This window comes from Mobula birostris, chromosome 4 (assembly GCF_030028105.1).
Source record: "Mobula birostris isolate sMobBir1 chromosome 4, sMobBir1.hap1, whole genome shotgun sequence".
NCBI classification, from domain to species: Eukaryota; Metazoa; Chordata; class Chondrichthyes; order Myliobatiformes; family Myliobatidae; genus Mobula; species Mobula birostris.
In genome coordinates, this window is record NC_092373.1 from 155,322,599 (window position 1) to 155,338,083 (window position 15,485).

At 39.4% G+C, this 15,485-nt stretch overlaps 1 protein-coding gene across 1 annotated transcript in view; it reads left to right on the forward strand.

Moving 5' to 3' along the window:
* LOC140196678 (janus kinase and microtubule-interacting protein 1-like) overlaps positions 1–15,485 on the forward strand; it is a 377,821-nt gene that overhangs the window by 246,356 nt on the left and 115,980 nt on the right. The window contains exons 5-9 of the mRNA XM_072256285.1: positions 24–233; positions 6,382–6,501; positions 7,096–7,242; positions 7,604–7,744; positions 8,911–8,970. Coding sequence (XP_072112386.1) covers positions 24–233; positions 6,382–6,501; positions 7,096–7,242; positions 7,604–7,744; positions 8,911–8,970 — 678 coding nt within the window. The remainder of the gene's footprint in view (positions 1–23; positions 234–6,381; positions 6,502–7,095; positions 7,243–7,603; positions 7,745–8,910; positions 8,971–15,485) is intronic.

The following is a 15,485-nucleotide window of genomic DNA, read 5'->3' on the forward strand; positions in this document are numbered from 1 at the left end:
CCAGCTTTGTTTTTTTTTCCCAGATGGATGAGATTAAGGGCAAAGACAGAGTCATCCTTGCCCTGGAAAAGGATCTTGGGGTTCAAGCAGGCCACACACAGAAGCTAATTCTGCAGAAGGAAGCCCTTGATGAGCAATTAGTGCAAGTGAAAGAGGCAGAGCGATACCATAGCAGTCCCAAGCGAGAATTTCCCAGTGTTGGTGGGGACATCTCAGAACCAGCAGCCAACCAGGTAAGAACTATAGTATTACCTGTTTTTTTTTGATATTCTGAACATTGTTGCTTGTTGATAAATACATGGTGTAAACTGAAAATAATACTCATTGTGTTGGTAAATCTACTGGACAAACAATTCCCTTGGCAAATTGGTTCGAGCTACAGATTTAAAAATTAATAATCTATTCTTGGCATTGAGATTAATCTATTCAATATAATCCTAAAATTTTCTTCACTCTTTCAATGCTTATGTGCTGGGGAAGTAAATGTTAAGTCTGTGAGTTAGCATCCAAGTTCATTTTAATTTCCACCTCACTAATCTTTGCTATGACATCTTTCGTTACAAGACTTTTCTCTGCACACCATCTGCCCAACCTTTTACGAGTACAAATAGCTCTGAATGTGGTGCTGGCTTGCTAAGAGCTGATGAAGAAAGTAAAACCACGCTCACTGTTTAAACTCTTGGAGAGCAAATCTTTAACAATCACGATTGCATCCTTAATGGGTGGTTGTATGGACAGGCATCATTCTTCAAGTTTCTTAGAGCCAAACTGGAAACAAAGGAATTGCTGCAGCAGATACCTAGCTCCAGATATTTTTAAATTGCTTTCAAAATTGTAAGTAGTAAATGTCTAAACTAGTGAATATCGGTTTTGAATTTTTCTACATATAATGACAGAAGGCATAGAGTCTGGTGCTAATACATATTTTTAGAATAATAACTTTTGTAGTTTTTTATCAATTAATAATCAGCAAAGATTTTGTAGTCTTTTCAAATATCTTGTATTTGCAGATTAAACCATTAAAGGAGCAGTATTCATTAAAGGGGAACTGTAGTGTCAGGGTAAGTACAATGAACAAAGTGTACTTACCTTTACATTAGTCCTTTAGCATCTGAAGTAAGTATTTGAATGACATGTACTTATCTCTACATTGACCCTTTAATGTAGGCTTAAGTGCAAGGAACGATGCGTACGATCTACATGTACTGTTTATGTCAGGATGGTGCAGAGATGTGTATTTAACACAATATTTCCTACTCCATTGCAGATTAATTATCTTTTGCAATTAATAATCGCAGAGCTGCTCTGGCAATCTGCTGCCACAAGTGGAGATTCAATTTATGCTTGTTGTTTACCTGAAAACCACTTGCAGGTCTCCATAAAAGAAGTGTCAGGAAGAGAGCACCTTCCTTACATTGAAAGACAATCAAAGTTTTAGTTCTCCTGTACCTCCAGTAGCATCAATGAAGAGCACAAGTTCTGAGAGAAGCCTGTCTCTAGTCCTTATGTTGGAGATTTGGGAGGGAAATGTAAATTAACAAATTAAAATTATGCATATAGTTTCAAGCACTGTAACCTTGCTCCTACCCTTTGATGGCCGAGTCCCTGTTGCCACATCCAGGGTAGTTTATTGTTCTGCAATAAAGTTACTCTTTCTATTATTTAAAGTGATTTGATGATTATATTAGCAATTCATCTGTGAAATTAAATATATTTTCAAAGTGGAAGATTTATTTTAAAAATAATATTCAAATAATGGATGTTTTAATTATTTTAATCAAAAGTGAGGGATGATGAATGGGAGATGTGAAGGATGCTGTCTCACACCTCTGATCTGAGTGAAGGTCACATGTTCTCTGTACAGTTGAATGTGTTTACTCCAGGTGTGCTGGTTTCCTCCAATACCCCATAAGACTTGTGAATTTGTACGTTAATTTGCCTCTGGAGATTGCCCCCAGCATTCTCGTAAATGGTGGAATTTGGGGAAGTGGATAGGAATGTGGTTAGAAAAAGCTGGGATTGGCTTATATTTGTGTTTGGTGACATAAACCTGATGGGCCACAGTGCTAGCTTCTGTATATGATTCTGTGATTTGAATCTTTCTGCTTCCTCACCACTGCAACACACAATAATCCAATCTTAATAAGGACTTTGAGTGTGTGTATTTAGATTTCTGAGTTGCTATACTAAACTTGCAGTTCTTATCAGCCTCCACTGGTTCCCCACCATCCAATACATTAATTCCTGTCTGTGTGCCTATCTGCTTCTCTCGCAGCGTACACTTCCTTGATGTGTTTTTTTCTGACCTACTGGGTCTTCTCCTCTACTTATCATTGACAAAGCATGTGTTCTTCATATCCTCCATTTTAGAGAATTAGTCTTCCTAACTTCTTTTGTGTTCCACGTTTTCTGCTTTAACAGATCTTCCCAAAGACTCACCTGATGATCTTTGTTCAAATATCTGCCTTAGCTAGGGATCTCACTGCCCTTCATAAGATGCCTTAATTAGGACATAACAACCAAGTGATTGTGTTTTTTTTAAAAGTTTGTGTCTTTAAGTCCAATTTATAATCTATTTTTAAAATATTTTGTTACCCTGTAAGGTCAGTATTGCTTTTCTACAGTAAATAACTGAGTTAAACCCATGACTACTTTGCTCTCAGGTTACATTTCAGTAGGCAGTATCCACCTTGTAGAAAGAGGTAATACCCATATTTCTTATAGCTAACTTACCTATTATGTACATGCTATATTTCAAATATATTGAAGTAATATTCTTACTTCCAAAGGTAGTGATGCCCATTGCATTACAAGAGCTATTTATCATTTGGGTTGCTTAGCCTTGAGTTTAACAGTCTAGAAATTTGATCAAATAATATGAATTGCTGGTTTACCATTGCTTTGCTTTAGAAATTCAGCCAGCGCTTCCTAGAGTGAGTAATACTAGTTTTTCTTATCTCAAGTCTTATAGTCCTACAGCATGGCCCACCAGCTCTGTACCAACCATCAAGCACCTGTTGAATTCATTGTACACAAATCCCATTTTGACCTCCCTACATTCCTGAAACAATTTGCATATCAGGTGCCTATCAAATTGTGTCACTGCATATAATTCCTTTGTGCACAGTTTTTATTCCATGTGCCCCCTTGTCTTATGACCTTCCTTCTCCGACCTTATTCTTCCTTATTCTTCCTTATTCTTCATGTAGTCTACTCCTTCATCCAAGTAACCAATGGTCCCACCCTAAATTGGTACTCAATCAACTCAAACATAGTGATCGCAGTTCTTCCACCAATACCAACAGATTCTCAACATTGAAGAATGGTAGTTAATGGATAAATTATTAGATTGACAGCATGAAATCTGGGGCATTGATTCAGAAACGTGGGTTTGAATTTCGTCATTTCAGTTGAGTAACCTAAATTCAAATAACTAAATATATATAGGATATAAAAATACAGTTAGTCTCAGTACGTCAATCTACTGAATTGTCATCAAGACTCTTCAGGTTTGGCAGCAACCTCTAAGGACATAAACCTGACTTTCTGTCTATGTGACTCAATATCAAATTTTTTTTTTTAACTGTCTTTCCATCTATGGCAATTAGATTTGGAAAAGAAGCAGTGAGATTACCTGCAATGCCCAGCCATAAGAAAGAATGCATTTAAAACCACGTGTTTCCCACATGACCACTGGTGTAAGCCCTGATTTCCACCCACCACAGTTCCTCACCTAATCACTGACTCAACCTAGCCTGAAGCGACTTCTGTTACCTGATTGCAGATACCCCCTCACCCCAGGCTCTAGTCCTGGCCATCAGGCCATCTCCACTGTCTCAGATGCCACTTAACTCAGCAGCAACTATCCATAACCAAAATGGTTATATGTGTGCCATGCAGGGACCATATATTTCACTCATTCATGCAAAAGAGGAATAAACTTTGTGAAATATTTTACCATGTCTTTTGGAAAGAGGGGTAGGGCATTCAGTCATTGTTACCTTTTCTTCCATGTCATTAGATCTGTAGACTAATTCCATTCAGTCTCTATGAGTTCACAATGCTGGAATATATCCTCTGATTTGTAAGCACGCAACAAGTTAAGCAACTAATTTGGTATAAAAATGGAACCAGAAATTCTGGTGATGAATTTCCATGTACAAGTGCATTTAGTGTAAACAACCAAGTTTGGATTTCTCTTTCCTTATTCTTCAGTTTCTCAGCAAACAAAAAGGTTTGAATCTCAGCACTTCTTTTTTGCAACTGAGACTTGCCATTTATTTGAATCACAAAGAGATCTAGAATATTGCTGCACTTATTCCCAAAGTGCAGCACAGTGACCTGCGATCATGATAGCACATCTCTTGATACCTTAACACCTCTCAAACAATTCTTACAAATGTTAAAATAACAACTATCCTATAGATAAATTCACTAAGACAAACAAGCAATGTACTAATCTATCCAATCCAGTACTGTAATAGAGAGTACTGGATTGGACAGATAATCTGTGTCTAGATAATTAGGCAATGGAACATTTTTTATACTAACATCAAAGATTCCCAAATGAGTTCCATTATAATTGGGTACAACGAAATTGACAGAATGAGCTTAATTCCTTATCCCAGTCTCAGAAAGATACTTCTTACAGCAGCTTCAAGATCTAATGCTGTTCATATCAGTCACTGTTATGCCTGCTTGGGTAAGAGTCTTCGTTAGGGGGAGACTTTTTGAGTGAGCCCATGCCTTGTAGGGTTTGGATGATTAGATTTCATTTTATTTGAAACCTGAGATGCAAAATTACCTCTACTTTTTGATGGTGTGCAATGCTAAATGGGAGAAGGTAAGAATTCATCTGTCTGAAGAGGTGGGCTTGTGACATCAGCTTGAGACTAACTACCTGTCGCTGCAAAAGGGGTTCATGCAGGGTATCTTCCCAGGAGTAGTCCTAAGGTGATTCTGTAGAAAGTAGAAGGAAATTGGAAGGATTGGCTACCAATGCGATGATAATTGCCTTGGAACCACTATTTACTTACTTGTGACACAGAAGGAGGCCATTTGGCCCATCAAGGCCATGCCAGCTTCCAAACAGCAGTCACATCAGTCTTATTACTCACCTAAGAATTTTGCTGCAGCCTGCGATGTTTTCCATTTCACGTGCCAAGAGGAGAACTCTATTTTATAAGGTTTAATCACAGATTAAGGGCATTATAGGGAAGCAATGCATTTGCTGGCCATCACTGGCTAACCTTCAGAATGTGATGATGATCCAGACTTTGCACTTCACTGGCTTCTCTGTTTGCTCCCTGTTGGAGTCACACATAGACTGAACTGGATCAGGTCAACCCTTCTCAATGATGTGTTAATGAGCTAGAAGAGAACCTTACAGGAATCTGATCATGCCTTTTAATTCCTGAATTTAACGATTTTGTTTTTATTTGTTGTCGCTGGTAGAATTCAAATTTACAACTGTGGATCATTGGTCTTGGCCTATAGATCAATATTTCAGTAAAAACAAATAACAAATATGCTGCCATGTCGTAAGTGTGCCAATATCATCCTCCTTCATTTGGCACCTTACTGCGTAAGTTTCTTTGCAATGGGCATCAAGTCAAGTCGAGTTTATTGTGATGTGCCCGAGTATGGTGAGGTTCGGGTACATCTACTCCTGGCAGAGCTTTTTGTGACAAACTTGCTGCTCAGTCTGTGCACTGCAGTCCAATTTTAGGAAGTGATATTTAAGCAGGCACTTGTTGTCCCAGTCACAGTTTATGGTGGGACAATATTGTCTGTTTAAGGCGGTTGCTAGGGTTGAATGAAAGATTGCCTGATGCAGTAAACGACAGTGTTCCAGTTCCAGTTTCTTTCTGATGCAGCCATTATAAAACAAAATTGGTCCAAATTGTCCCAAATGTGCACATGGAAAATAGATACAACTGGGATTAATGTCTCCATTTCCCCTTCCTCCTTCCACTCAGAGTACGCTTACAGGATGGTCTTGTTCTTTGACTTTAAACAGTTTCTGAGCCCAGCAGAAGGATCTATAGTATATAAGCAACTGACCCTTCTCTTTTAATTAATATAAGCTTGATTTGAAAGTGATAAAGTACAAACCATTTTTATGAAATCATATTAACATGTGTACTTATCATTAATCTTGGCAAGACCATACACAGTATGAATTGGTATAACTGAGTTCACTGAAGCAGCTTAAAGGTATGAAATGATTAATGTTAATTGTGGGTGCTGATTGCCTTTCTTGGGTCTGGCAAACGTACGTGAATCACTGAGAAACCTCTTTGTATTTACAACTTCCGAAAGTTGATATGTTTGTTTTGTCAACAGAAACAGTATGATTTCTCTTTGTCAACTTTGAATTAGGAATCACCTCTGGATGAAAGGGATGTGCGACGTTTTCAGTTAAAGATCGCTGAACTGAATGCTGTGATTCGTAAGCTGGAAGACAGAAATACTTTGCTGGCAGATGAACGGAACGAACTGGTAAACTCAATAACATGTCTCTCATCCACTTTAGGAAATGAATACACCTTGCAGCTATCTTACATTGGTGCAAAAAAGAAAGCCCTTCCAACTGAAGGAAAATTAAGAATTTGAAATACATTCAACTGCAAAAAAAGTTATTTAATGTAATATTTGGATAATAAAGCAATCATTGCTGCTGCCCAACAGTTTCAGAGATCCCAGTTTGATTCTGACCACACTTGCTGTCAAGTGAAGCCTATACATTTTCTGTGAGTACTTAGGTTTTCACCAGGTCCTTTAGTTTCTTCTCAAATCTTAAAGATGTGCTCATAGATAACTTGGCTGCTGTAAATTATCCATTGGTGTGGTTAAATGGGAAAAAAATCAAAGGGAATTGCTGGACTACAGAGAAATGAGGAAAAGGGTGATGGGATTTTGGGAATTCAATTGCCAGGACACAGCTTGGGTGTAATGAGCTCAATGGTTCCCTGTACATAAAATAAAATTAATAGCAGACAGTGAGCACTGTCAAAATCTTTCAAGTCATTGTATGGTAGAAAGATTTCTTTTTTGTGAGGGCTTCCTCCAGGTGACTTTGAATTATTTTTCCAGTTGAAACGTGTACGAGAGACGGAGAGCCAGTTGAAACCACTGGTAGAGAAAAATAAACGGCTAGCGAAGAAGAATGAGGATATCATGCATTCTGTACAGAGGATGGAAGACAAGCTGAAAACGTTGACCAGAGAACATGCCGAAATGGTACATGTTGCAAAACCATGTCAGTTGTCTCTTTTTTATATAATTGAGGCCTCATTTTAATTTCCACTTGGATTGTGACTGACAAAATAATGGTGCGGCTCTTAGCTTTCACTGTTAATTATGCAATGATGTTGCAGTAGCTTCAGATAAGTGGCAGATGTGCAGTTAAACATGAAATTGCAGACCTCCACAGTTACCAGACTAAAAGCGACATCAAATCATATTGCTCACAATTGAAATTCATTGAAAATGAAGAAGTTGCCATGGTAGATGTTACCAATAAAAATTTGTCTTAAGAGAGTGAAAGTTCAGGCATTATTGCTTCAAACGTTGGTACAATAATCTTTTGTTTGCCTACCAGAAGGAAAAATTATCGTCACAAGGACAGCTCAGACGACATACATCACTGAATGATCTGAGCCAAGGGCAAGATGAGCAAGAAATGGAGTTCTTGAGACTCCAGGTTGTAGAGCAACAGCATATTATTGATGATTTAACAATGGTGAGATATTTTGTAATTCTATGTATCTATGCAGATTGAATTTTAGCTGCTGGTAGTGTAATATTACTGACTCATTTTGAGCTGCTTAACATGTAGCTCATAAAATTTCTCAGTTGAAATTCTTTCTTCAGTTCGTCAGTTTGATTTTGAATTAAGTGCAGTTTAATTTCAGTCTGTAAGGCAAATTCATTCCGTATTTTGGCCAGTAAATCAGAAGTCAGATGTTAAAATTGGTGATGCAATTTTATCATGTCTGCATTATACATGCAAGGATAGGACTGGGCTGCAAAATAGACTGTAGGTGTGCATTGCTAAAGCATGCTTGGCTGGTAGTGAGATGGGCCCTTTTTTGTCAGATCTGTTAGGCAGAGTCAGGTCCCCAGTCCTACCACAAGCTGCCTACAAGATGATTGCAATGTAGATGAGATGGTAGACCACCTCCTTGCTGAATGTGCATTTGTCAAGAAGGTCTGGAAAGAGATGAATTATCCTGTTGAGGAATGCCCTGAGCAGCTGTGTAATTCAGGATTGTGTTTTTCAATGGGCTGTAACAAAGGGATGCATACTGACGCGAGCAATAAGTGCTGCTAGAAGTCATATTGGTTAAGGGGACACTATAGCCTGCCTGAAACCTAATGGTGTTACAGTGTAAGGAGACGTAGACGAGTGATTGCTGCAGATCACTATATTCCAAGGTGCAGGAGTAGGTGCCTTGGAACACACTGAAAGTCAGTGCAGCTACCACAAATACTCTGTGGAGAACAACCACAGTGTAAAGTCTTACCACCAGTGGACATCTGGGGGCTGGTTCCAGTATAACAGTCTCTCAATTACTTCATGGCAGCCTCCTTCTTTAAGGGGAAATCATGGTTGCTGTTGATGCATAGTAGGAAAATGTATTGAATTGATGGAACAATGAATAAAGAGAAAAACATGAATGAAGTATTGATTTCTAACAAAAGGTATTTATATAGCAAAATAAATGGCTGACAGGCTGATATAATCTTATTTCTGACTTTATTAGTGGAATGTATTGCAAATGATTTAACTGATAGATTCATCACTATTGATCCCTAATGGTTGCTATTGAAATTTTCAATTAATTAAATTAATCATTCACTTTAGATCTGTCCATTTTTGTTGCAATTTTTTTTTGTTTCCTGCAGGAGCGGGAGAGATTCTTACGCTCGAAGAAATACAAAAGAAGAAGCACAAAGCCTCACAAGGTAAAATGGCCAAGTCCCAGATTTACAGCTTTTGGCAAATTGAAATGAGTCAAAACAAAAAGGAACTGGGTAGGAGCAATTCACAGAGTTTAAAAAAAAATCCTTCCAAAGTTTAAAATTCCATTGTAAGTATATACATTTACTTTTTGAGGGTGTTTATTTATTAATTTATTTATTGAGATGCAGCATTGAATGGGCCCTTCGAACCACTCCTTCCAGCAACCCCAGATTAACGCTAGCCTAATCACAGGAAAATTTACATTGACCAATTAACCTGTGAACTGGCACATCTTTAGACTGTGGGAGGAAACTGGAGCACTTGGAGAAAACCCACGTGTTCCACGGGGTGGAGGGGACATACCAGCTCCTTATTGATAATGTCCAAATTGAACTACAAATGACCGAGCTGTAATAGCATCACGCTGACTGCTACATTACAGTGGTGCTACCGTAGGGTGTAGGCATTGTTTGGAACGTCTGCATTTAATTCCTTCTACACACATTCCTAACTATGCCACAAGTTATTTCAAAAGACAGTTAAGTATCATCCACATCGATGGGCCTGCAATTATTTACGGTATAAGGCAGACCCCAGAAATAAAGTGGTATTTGTAAACTGGATGGGTTTTTACAATTACTGATGCCATGACTTGCTTTCAATTCTTGAGTTTTGTATACCTTCAGGTAATAATCCAAGCCTCTGAATGCTAATCTAGTAATACATTATGTTGATGTATCCCCGATTGCAATTCATAAAACAAAGAGGTGGAAGGGTTATGGTCTTGTAATATTATGCATATTCAGTGGAAGTGGAGAAAAGAAGCACTTTTTAATGACTTTGTTCACTCTATTTTATGCCAACAGTTTGAATCCACACTGAAGAAGTTAGAAATAAAATTGTTCACTATCTTCATTTTGACATTTCCATTATTCTGAGAACCAGGCAGGAGATCAGAGGTACTACAGGCAAACCAAGGGGTCTAGAGTGATTTTGCTTCAGGACTCATAATAATGGCTCTTCTGGAAGAATTGTAATTGTAATGGACCGAGTAAGTTATTGTTGGGCTAGGGTTTGTAAAGGGAGTACCTTTTCTGAATGAAGATAGTGTGCAGACAACAGTGACGTTGGAAATTTATGTTTGACTGAAAATGTTGCAATGACTGAATATATCAAGTTCAGTATTTGTTGAATTTTGCGATAAGGTTCTACCACAGGATCACGTTGCCTGTGAGCTCACCACTGTGCTCAATGCTCCTCTTCAAGAGGTTGCTATTTTCAAGCATCCTCAGCTTAATAGCAGGTGAGGCTAATTCTATGTCTGCACTTTTATGTTGGGAGTACACAGAATTCTTTTGAATGCATATTGAATGGTTGTAAAAAATAACCAGTATTTTAATTAACTGGATCAAGCTGGGAATGGTTTAAATTTTATCAATTGCTTTGCTGAAGATATTTGATTGACCACTATGTGAGATAGAGAAAATTAAAATGTAACATTTATACTTGTGTCAGCTGATACGTTTGACTACACTCTGGTATGGAAAATGCTGTAGCAATACCTTTCCCTGGGTCCACTCCTACACAAACAACTCAACATAACCCACATCAGATTGTCATGCTAATCTGACTTTTGGATTACGTTCTTGGGTTAGAGCAAGGAGCATTATCTTGCTCTAACCGAAGAAATCTAGCTCCCCAGGAAAAATGCAAGTCATGATTTTAATTTCATCATATCCAACAAATTTAAAAATTATTTAATTTAATTCCATTCTGAAATTTTATGCATTTTTCAATGGGGAAACATGAGGTAAATATATTTCTATGTCTGCAGTGGCTATATGTATTTTATGATCAATTCCAATAAATGCAGAACATGCAAAAGGTTGCTAGGGTGCGCATTTTTACTGAATGTATATGCATATATATAAACAGAATCTGCTAGTGCAGTTGAGCAGCATTTTAGAATTTTATCATATTTGTTTCTTATAGCAAGGGAAATGTGTATGGAGGGAGTGCAATGAAGATTCATTATTGTGGGCTCTGGTGGGTTTGCCATGTGAGTGAAGATTGAGTTGTCTTGGACTGTGTTCTCTAGAATGAAAGAAGATCTCAAGAGTTGATAGGCTAGACACAGGTAGGATGTTTTGCCCCAGCTGAAGAATCAAGGACTAGGTGCAAGGTTTGAGAGTGATGGGTGATTAGAGATGGACAATAAATGCAAGCAATGCCAATGCCAAGAACAATTAAAAAAAATTTTAAAAAACAGTAAAAATACCAGAGCAGCATCTGTGATCATTTCCTTTGAGAATAAGGACTGCTTAGGACTGAGAGGAAAAGATTTTTTTTTAGTCAACCAGTAGTGAATCTTTTGGATTTTTTAACCCAGGAAACTATGGAAGCTTCATTGTTATGGTCATTCAAAATGTACATCAGCAGATTTTTGATATTCAAGAGAGTTAATAAATACATGGGCAGTGCAGGAAAATGAAGTAGAGGTAGATGATCTTGATGAATGATAGAACAGGTTCAAAGTTTCATATGGTATACTGCTGCCTCTGTTTTTTTTATGTTATGTTAAGTTGACTTGGGGGCTGGATCATTGGGCTTCAAGAACCATGTTTATTTAAACCAGGAATCTGTGAATTCTAGGAATCTTCCAGGACTGTCGAGTTTTAGTTTTATGTTGCTTTAGTAGCAAGGCTGTTGCTTTGATCTCAATAATTTCAAAGAAAGAGATCATAAGTGCTGCTCTGATAAATCCTCTGTTTTCAAATCATTTTTTATTTGTTCTTGGAATTCAAGATTCATTTATTATCAATGAAACCTGAAAGAACCCAAATAAAGAAAAAAATAAAAATAAAAGTCCAACACCCGATATGCAAGAGAAAGGAAGAAAAAATACAAATCTTGCAAACAATTGAAGCTAACAACAGCATTCCAAACTAGAATTGAGTTCTTGGGTCTGAACCCTGGAGCTGTCCGGAGTAGACCCAAAGCTTTGCTTATCAGTTCATCACATTAGCAGCACAGGGCACAGTAGTTGGGACAGTCTTCATAGCCCTAGTGCCAAAGAGATGCTCGTCGTGAAGAATGAGTGAAATTGACTCTCGTCCCGACCGACATCCTGTCTTTTCAGTCTATCTGGGCTGGTGTTTAAATTGACCCAGCAACAGAACAGTGAAAAGCTCCGTGCCCTGGAGACAAGAGTGAACATTGTTGAGAGCGAGCGAAATCGGCTCTCACCTCTGATCTGGACTGGTGTTTAAAATGTCTAAGCAGGGTAATGTACCTTACACTAGGATCCGACTGCTGTTAAGGACTTGGGCCTCGACCACACCGTGCAGTGCCTCGCTCCAGGCCCAAATTTCGCCACCCTGTCTGAAGCCGCTCTCAAGCTGTTCAAATCAGTTCGGTGCCCAGAGTGATTCAACCTCGCACTCAGGCCAGCTATATGGGCACTAAACCTCCTCTGCCCCAACTTCTTCTTTCAGCAGCCACAGTGATCCATCTTTGCACCCATACAAGTTGAACAAGCATCAAAACTTCTCTGCCCAGGCCCTGACTTCTCTTTTTGGTGCCCAGAGAGATCCAAACTCACTCCCAGACCAGCTGTATGGGCATCGGAACTCCACCTTCAACAATTCTGTTACACACCATCTCAGCTTATCCCCTGAACTTGCCTCATCATCGCTCTCCCCTTCACTGTTTGAGGTGATAATTTATCAACATTTACTTCAGAAAGGATATTTTTAGTGATGTTTTTGGTCAGATTTCTTAGTTTTTTGACTACCAGAAATTTTGCACATATTTTGTAATGCTATCTTAACCGGAAGTAACTTGGGGTGTGCACATCTTTGATATTGCAAGCACTTATTGTCTGAAACCTAAATTGTTCCTGTCGTAAGGAAACAGTTAAGAGTCATATATAGGCGTAATAAATAAGGGTGGCAGATTTCTATACTTAATGAACATCGGTGATGCAAATATGCTTTTGCAACAATCCAGTAAATTGCCATTTCTGATGCTACTTTTTATTAAAATTTCATATTTATTTAATTGTAATAATATATAGATAGAATATGAAGACACACAGTCCTCTTATTGTCATTTAATAATGCATGCATTAAGATATGATACAATATTTCCTCCGGTATGATATCACAAAACACAGGACAAACCAAGACTGAAAAAAACTAACAAAACCACATAATTATACCATATAGTTACAACAGTGCAACAATACCATAACTTGATGAAGAACAGTCCATGGCACAGTAAAAAGTTCAAAGCCTCTCAAATGTCCCACATCTCATGAAGACGGGAGAAGGAAGAAAATTCTCCCTGCCATGCCCGACCACAGTCCGACTCTGAGTTGTCCGAAAACTTCGAGCCTCCGACCAGCCCTCTGACACTGAGTATTGAGCACCATCTCTATCCGAACAATTCAACCTCAATCTCAGTCACTAGCAGCAGGCAAAGTCGGGGATTTTGGGGCCTTCCCTCTGGAAGATTTCTCGATCGTGCAGTAACAGAGGCAGCGAACTGGCGTTTCAGAAATTTCTCCAGTTGTTCCTCTGTGCCTTAACGTCTGTCTCCATCAAATCAGAATTGTTCACAGCCCCTATTTAACGGATACGATATCATTTTCACCGGAGGGCTGCTATCTCCTCTACCTGCTGACTCTGATAATAAGACACTATGTGTCTTAGCTGCTGTACCAGCAGATTTTCCAGATCATTGAATATACTACTGCTATTAATACACCATGGCAATTATGATTCACTTTTAAAGGCATTAAACAGTGGGATAATACACTTTTCAGTAAACCAGTTGAGTTTAAATGAATGTGAGGAATACAGCACCAGTGAGTTTAAAGGGAATCAGGACTCCAGTGAATGTTGGAGACAGGACTGCAGTGAGTGTGGGAGACAGGGCTCTGGCAAGTGTGCGGGACAGGACTCCAGTGAGTGTAGAGGGAGTGTGACGGACAGGACTCTGGGGAGTGTAGAAGGAATGTGGGGGACAGGACTCCGGGGAGTATAGAGGGAGCGTGAGGGACAGGACTCTGGGGAGTGTAGAGGGAGTGTGAGGGACAGGACTCTGGGGAGTGTAGAAGGAATGTGGGGGACAGGACTCCGGGGAGTGTAGAGGGAGTGTGGGGAACAGGACTCCGGGGAGTGTAGAGGGATTGTGAGGGACAGGACTCCAGTGAGTATAGAGGGAGTGTGAGTGACAAGACTCCAGTGTGTGTAGAGGGAGTGTGAGGGACAAGACTCCAGTGTGTGTAGAGGGAGTGTGAGGGACAGGACTCCAGTGAGTATAGAGGGAGTGTGAGGGACAAGACTCCAGTGTGTGTAGAGGGAGTGTGAGGGACAGGACTCCAGTGAGTATAGAGGGAGTGTGAGGGACAAGACTCCTGTGTGTGTAGAGGGAGTGTGAGGGACAGGACTCCGGTGAGTATAGAGGGAGTGTGAGGGACAAGACTCCAGTGTGTGTAGAGGGAGTTTGGGAGACAAGACTCCGTTGAGTATGTAGGGGGTTTGGGGGAGTGTAGAGGGAGCGTGGGAGATAGGACTCCAGTGAGTCTAAGTGTAAGATTAGGCACACAGATTCCTTAAGATTAAAGCAGGCTGGGGAATAGCCCTGTTAGTTTAAATGGAGCACTGAAACAGGATATTATGTGGAGAGAGCATGGGAAATGGGCCTCTGGTGAGTTTAAAGGGAATGGGGGAAAGTGAAGCAGCAAATGAGACACTGGAGGAACTCAGTGGGCCAGGCAACATCTGTGGAGGAAAAGAGATAGGCAAAGTTTTGGGTCAGTTAGTCCCAGATGAAGGGTATCAACCTGGATCACCATTTGTCCATTTCCCTCCATAGATGTGCCTGACCAGCTGAGTTCATCCAGCATTTTGTTTGTTGCTCCAGATTCCAGCATCTGCAGTTTCCTCTGTCTCCATGTAGGAAACTGTGCCTTGGTGAACCGAAAGCCCCCAGTACCTCTACAATGCCATGTTTCCTATGTAATTATTCTGTAATATTCACATTATTACTTTCCTTGCAGTTGGATAGTAAGGATAATGTATTTATAATGCTTAAACTGAGGATTTTCATATCTGTACTCTTAAAATACATAGTTCATAACTTTCTCTGAATTCTTTACAAGGTGAGGAATGAAATGGAATACTTTTAATTTTGTGATAAGCATTATGTTCATTTTCAGCACATGCAATGTAAATGACTGTGCCATTTCAGTGTATTTCGTCTGTCCTCAATTCTTTTACATTTCCCACTTGTGCTACTAAGGTGACTGTGGTAAATGGATTAAGAAAAGGTTTTTGTTAGAGGGTCTGCTTCCATTATGTACAGATGCATTCCAGTTTGTTATTGGAGGTCAGGGAAGACATTGTCCTCTGAGAGAGATTTTCTGAAAGCCAAGGTGCCTGGTGAGTGGAGCTATGGTGCGACCTGTTTTGAAGAATAGCTGCAGAGACAGGCCAGGTATTTTACAGGCCTT